This window comes from Morus notabilis, unplaced genomic scaffold (genome assembly GCF_000414095.1).
Source record: "Morus notabilis unplaced genomic scaffold, ASM41409v2 Scaffold168, whole genome shotgun sequence".
Classification (NCBI taxonomy): Eukaryota; Viridiplantae; Streptophyta; class Magnoliopsida; order Rosales; family Moraceae; genus Morus; species Morus notabilis.
In genome coordinates this window covers 82,601-89,633 of record NW_010367753.1, presented here as the reverse complement: position 1 = coordinate 89,633, position 7,033 = coordinate 82,601, and the positions used below count along the sequence as shown (strand labels likewise).

Sequence of the window (7,033 nt, the reverse complement as noted above, 5' to 3'; positions counted from 1 at the left end):
AAATTTTTCATTACCATTGAGTTTTTATTAAAATATTATCTAAATACAAATTTAAGTTTTGACCCACACAAACACAAACTTAAGAAGATTCTCAATTCAAATCATAACTCAAATGTGCACATCCAAACACAAACTCAAGTTACAACTTTAATTCAAGTTATAACTCAAATTCAATTCAAAATCATCACTCAAATCACCATAACTCAAAAATACAAAAGAACAACTCCTTCATTTTTTACCTTATTGCCATTACTTAACTCAACCAGACCTTATTTTTCTCGAATTTGCTTTAACACTTGGGACAATTTTCAATTTCCAACTTGTAAAACCTTCTCTCTTAAACCGCGATAATATTTTAATGGTTTAAAGTACGGCTTGGACATTTACACTTACTACGCTTTACTCTTTACACAGTGGTGAAGTAAAGTATAAATTCTCCTCAATATAATATTTAGAGGCTTTGCTTACAAAACATAACACGTGTACTTCTTTTTAATGTATTTTTTTTCTTTTCTCCATTTTCTTTTCCAACATATATAGAGAGTGATTGAACTTCTTTGGTCTTCAAAACAAAGTGGAAAAATAAATTTTATGTACATAAAATCCCAGCTGGTTAGCTAAGACAAATTAATTAATGGTAATCATATATTAGCACTAAAGTGAAGCTGATTCGCGCTTTAATCGTTAATAATTGGAAGTTGAACTTTATTCCATGAGTAAGCACATTGGATACTACTCTTCAGATATTCCCATCTCCCTAAATGTATGGATAAATATAGGTTGTGAGAACTATACATCTCATCCTATAATTGACAGACATAAATGAACTAAGAGACGATCAGTGAACTTTGATCAAGAGAGCCCTATTCCAGAAGATAAGGTCGCCATATTGAGGTATGATTGATTATCTCATTAAATGTCACTAATTAACGTAGATTATCTGCTAATTACGCTATGTTTCACGTATTGTATTTTTTTCTTACTACATAAAATTAATAACTTTATAAACTCCGCTTGCAGTATCATACCACTGCATAACGATGGTCTTACATAAAATTTTGGCCCCCCTAATAATTAGATGCTGAAGCAAGACAATTAGCCCCGTTCTTTTTACTGATTCGAGTTTAGAATTCGAGTTTTACTACAGTAAAAAGCTCTCAGAAACAGTCACATCTATCTTTTTTGTTACAGTAAAAAGCTCTCACACAACATCACATCTCAACTCAAATTAAAAACTCGAATTAGCGAACCGAACGAGTAGTGTACTTAAAATCTCTTTTAGCGTATTAGTTATACTATAATCGATATCATACGATCATTAACTCTCTCTTTTTGTTTCTGCCCTTTATTGTTAGGTTTACCGGAGCATTTAAGTTAATAGCCATTTGGCATCATCAATTTCAATATTAAAACCCTCCGTTAAACTGTAGATTTCTTTAAGTCCGAACGTATATATTGTATATTATTACAGTCCTCACACTCTACTTTTTTCTTCTACTTTGTTTTTTGTTTGTTTTCTTTTCCCTCCACTATGCAATCATGAAGATTAGGACACACAATGGCGGATAATATTGATGCTAGATCAGGAGATCACATTGTGATTGACGTAAAAGCACGGTTGAAAGAAAATCTGTCGGGTAATTTGGCCATGTCACCCAATAGCAGCATCTTCAAAGTCCCAACCATACTCTCTAGGCACAGGTTACAGGCTTACCAACCAAACGCATTTTCCATCGGTCCCTTCCATCACAATGAAAAACAACTGAAACCCACCGAAAAGATCAAATTCAAATATTTGCTTGACCTTACCTCTCGTCTTTCAGATCCAAATTACAATCCAAACCCCACAGATCGTGACACGGCTTTGAGTAACTTAACCGAAGCCATTCACAAGGTTCGGAACGAGGCTAGGGAGTACTATGCCGGACCAATTCCCGTGGAAGCAGACAAATTTGTAGAGGTTTTGGTACTTGACGGTTGCTTCATCATCGAGCTTTTCCGCAAGAAGGAATACAAGAGTCTCAAAGGGGAAAACGACCCAATATTCTCTATGTCCTGCCTTCTCCAATTTCTATCACATGATTTGATATTGCTAGAGAACCAAATACCTTGGATGGTGCTTGAAATTTTGTTTAACTTGACTATTACTTCTATAGATGATGTTCAGAAGCCCCTTGTTGACCTAGCCATTAAGTTTTTTGGTGCGGTTTTCTCAACTACGCAACCTTCCACTGATCGTCTTCGTTCTATCCAGAGCAAACACATTCTTGATCTATTGAGAAATTCATTGGTTTTGGCTTCTCAAATAAAACAAGATCATTTCGCCGGTAAGCTCGAGCAAATGCGTTCAGCCACACGTTTGGATGATTTTGGGATCAAATTCAAGAAGGATGAGAACGCTGAATCTATATTGGATATCAAGTTCAATGCAAAAGGTGAATTGATGATTCCACCCCTTTTAATTCAGGAGACAACCGAAACTGTGTTTCGAAACCTCATCAGCTTGGAGCAGTGTTGCCTTGATTATGAGCCTAAAATCACTTCCTATGCTGTGCTGTTGGACAACCTCATCAACACTAAAGATGACATGGAATTGCTTTGCAAGAGTGAGGCCATTAGTAAATGGCTGAATGTTGAGGAGGCGACCAAATCATTCAACAATCTCTACATTGACACATACCTCAAAGAATCCTTTTACCTCAAACTTACTCGTGATGTGGATAAATACTGCCACGACAGATGGCATAGATATTTAAAAGCACTTATGCGTGAGCATTTCAAGCACCCATGGGCAGCTATTTCGGTCTTCGCGGCATCTATCTTACTGTTTCTTTCCTTACTACAAACCGTGTTCACCATTATGGGATATTATAAAGCATAGATTGCATGTCCTTCATACTTGCTTGTAGTGCGTGTGTTGATCAAGAATATATTTATTCATGATCAGTAAGAGGATAATTATTGATATTAATTTGTTTGGCAACATCTGATGTTATCATCATGCGTTTTCAATATAGTATTTGTGTGTTTCTTTTAATGTACTATTTTTCAACATCTCTCTACTTCTTCATCAACCAAAGTTTGAGGAATGAGAAAAGAATATCTTCATGTAAGGTAAAAAAGATTGAGGTATTATTTGTCCCCACTCAAAGATTTGGTAGTAGCAAGATTAGTACTAGCAAAGCACCCGAAAGATACGACAAAATTAGCAAGATTAATACTAGCAAAGCACCCGAAAGATTCCCGTAAGCAACTTTTTTCCTTTTGAAGTTACTCCTTTACTTTTTAATTGTTGAATTAATTTTTTAACAATTAGATATGTGCATGTCCGTGTTAAAAAGTTACATCGCGCGACACACGACGACTTCTACTCCATAATGGACCGTTGTAAAACTAATCCAACGACTAATTAAAATGCAGTTCTTACCTGTGAAGCAAAAATGCATGTCCTACTATGTTCCCCAACTATTTTGCACATGTAAAGCCCTAAATTAACTTCAAAACGTGAATTATTCTTGAGACACAAAAAAAGGTGCAGACATATTGTGAGTAGTACTGCAGTGTTTGATAATTTGGTTCACATATACATGCTCCTTAATGCTTATTCAATGTCTCTTCCAAAATTAATTAGTTTCGAACATTTAATCCTGTGTGTATACCTTTTATAGAAGGAACCTCTGTTTGCTTTAACTGTTTTCCATGCAACTTTTCTCTTACTCAGATGGTGGCAAATTAAGTGATGAATTTTTTTAGCTCAAAGGAAAGAATGAATGTTGGCCATTTTAAATCTACATGTAAGTTTTTTCACCAAGGTGAAGAAAAGCACAACTTCTCTACATAGATGACTGTTTTTTTTTGTTCCAACTGGTTAGAGCTACTGTTTATTTGTGTAAATAAAAGAACGGGGACATTATAAAGTCTCTATAAAAATATACCATCTGGCTAATATATGCAAAGAGAAGTAGTAAATAAAATTAAATTAGTGCTAAAGTGAACTTCGTATATAATTCGTGTTTCAATGATCGATTAACATAAATTGGGATTTTGTTCACTTTTTTCCTCCCTTTTTTAAAGAACTTGGTCGTGCTTTGTACTTTATATGGTTGCACTTTATTCTATGAGTAAGCAAGGAGATCTCTTCAAAATATGCCCCATATACGTAGTAATTTATGTATGGAGCTACAAGAGAGATATATATATAAGAGAGAGAGATATATATATATATATATATATATATATATATCTCTCTCTCTCTCCCTCATGCTTGCACATCCACATATATAAGTCGTGGAGGCTGGACTTCCAATCCAAGTTACAGCCGTGGTTATCATTTAAGGTATATATATTTATGATTTTCTCTCAAGTTTAGTTTCGATTTTTTAATTATGTATTTTCTTTTTATATTTTCTTATTCTTTTTCCGTAAATTTCATGTCATTATACTATCTATACTATGATGGTTTGTGCGCAAACGCGCGCTTTTGTTCTCGTAATATGCTGAAGGAAGATAGATAGATACACTTTTTATTTTCATTAAAAGTGGAAAATACATACACTGGATATATATATATATATATATATAATTAGAATAGAGACTATACATAACCATAGCATCTTAAATAAAAATATTCCGAGTCGTAAATATGTTTAGCAAATTTTTGTGTGTATGTATACATATTACAACTATTTTTGAAGTTTAAATGTTCAATTGTATCTTTCATTCTTACAAAGAGCCCTTGGTTTGATATTCTGTTTTTTTTTTCCTAAATAAGTATTGAAGATTATTACAAAGAGACATATAAAATGGCTGCGGTTGGAGGAGATCATGTTATTGATGTAGAGGCATTGACAAAGAACATCGAAGGAAAGCTGTCGGGTGAGCTGTCCATGTCACCTCTGTGCAGCATCTTCAAAATCCCAACTATACTCCTTAGACACAATCAAAATGCTTATGCACCCAACGCCTTTTCCTTTGGTCCCTTCCACCACAATAAAGAAAACCTGAAACCCACAGAGAGGATCAAAGCCAGATATTTGCGCGACCTTATCTCTCGTCTAATTGATTCTGATCCAAATAACCCGAATCCTAATATGGATCCTGTTCAAACGAGGACGTTGATGATCAAGACTCTCACCGAAGCCATTAACAAGAAGCGGAAGGAGGCTCGACAGTACTATGCTGGACCAATTGGCATGGAAGAAGACAAGTTCGTCGAGGTTTTGGTCCTTGATGGTTGCTTCATCGTTGAACTTCTCCGCAAGAAAGCATACGAGGGTCTTAGAGATCGAGAAAACGGACAAGAAAGAGACCCAATATTCTCCATGTCTTGTCTCCTTCAGTATCTTTGGCATGACTTGTTATTGCTAGAGAATCAAATCCCTTGGATGGTGCTTGACATTTTGTATGGGTTGACAACGACACCTATTGATGACGAGAAGCCTCTCGTTCAACTAGTCATCGAGTTCTTTGGTAACATTTTCTCAACTTCACCACCTCCTATCGAACCTCTCCTTTCTAGTCCACATCCTGGCAAACACATTCTTGATTTGTTGAGAAATTCATTGGTTTTGAATTCCAGTATAATACACCAGAATAAAACTAATTCGGACACCATCTCATGTGAGCTGGAGCCTATGCGTTCAGCTACGAGTCTCGAGGAATCCGGCATCAAATTCAAGATGTGTGCCTCAAAATCCATCTTGGATATTAAATTCCACGAGAAGCAAGGTGTTTTGGAAATTCCAACTCTCTTCATCCAAGAGACGACGGAAACTGTGTTTCGAAACCTCATCAGTCTGGAGCAGTGTTGCCCTAATTATGACCCCATAATCACTTCCTACGCCGTTCTGCTGGACAACCTCATCAATTCTAAAGACGACATGGAAATACTTTGCAAAAGCAAGGCCATCTATAACTGGCTGAACATCGACGACGCAACAAGATTCTTCAACAAGCTTTACATTGACACTTTTGTGAAGGAAACATTTTATATAGAACTCACGCATCAAGTGAACGAATATTGCCGATATCCTTGGCATAAATACCGAAGAGTGCTTATGCGTGACTATTTCAAGCATCCATGGGCTTTTATTTCGGTCATTGCTGCTACTACTGCACTGATTCTTACCTTCTTACAGACCTTATTTCCCATCATCAAGCCATAGATTGTAATAATACAGGACATTGCGTGTGATAAGAAATGTACTTTTTTCTTTATCAATGAAGAATCAGTAATATTGTAAATCATTTTCCTTGATTTGTTGTGCCACTTTTTTGTGATGTTTGATGTTGTTGGGAATAGTGTCCTAAAACAATAAGATGTAATAGGATATTTATTATTTAATTAATAAAAGAGTTTATTCATCATTTTATGTGCATATATTTATGAATATTTTATGAATATCAAATGAAAATTTCGTGATTATTTATGTAACCTTAAACATAGTATATAAGTGTTATATACGAGAGGTAGTGTTTAAGGATAATAATCAAAAACATTGTTCATAATGAATTTAATTAAAGTTCGGAATCTTTAATTAAAACATTATTAATACATGTCATTCCCATTTAGAATGGAACGGTGCTATCCGCACTGTTAATATGGTGAGATATTGAATAAGTGTATTTCGCATAATGAGATTGTGTGGAACAGGGACACAGACACAATATGAATTTTTAATAATTTCTGTTAAGCATAGAAATTCTAATTGAGTCTACCGTTGGTCACATATAGAATAATCTTAATCCTGAGTTCTTAACAAACTCCTATTTATGGATTTATGTCTTTTGATTTACTCGGTACGGATTCTGAGACCCTGAATCCTATTCCTTGTATTTTGGAGACATGATGAAATAAGTAGCTGAGAATGTTATTATACGAGATGGAATCCATTCCTTCTTGAGAAAGAAGTAGATAAATAATTCTCTTGAGTGTTGATTCGGTACTTGGATTAGTAAGAGTGCTCTGGTTCATGAATGTGTTTTATGAATCACTATCCATTAGAGAATCAATGGTACTCAAGGATGAAGATAT

General features: G+C 35.0%; 1 protein-coding gene across 1 annotated transcript; it reads left to right on the top strand.

Annotated features, from left to right (window-relative positions):
• The first annotated feature begins 817 nt into the window (after positions 1-817).
• On the top strand, positions 818-6,239 carry LOC21400614. Its single transcript, XM_010113297.2, has 5 exons — positions 818-894; positions 1,546-2,875; positions 3,669-3,724; positions 4,286-4,336; positions 4,772-6,239. The coding sequence occupies exons 2-5, from the start codon at positions 1,559-1,561 to the stop codon at positions 6,162-6,164; spliced, it is 2,817 nt and encodes a 938-aa protein (XP_010111599.2). The 5' UTR covers positions 818-894; positions 1,546-1,558; the 3' UTR covers positions 6,165-6,239.
• Positions 6,240-7,033: the final 794 nt, after the last annotated feature.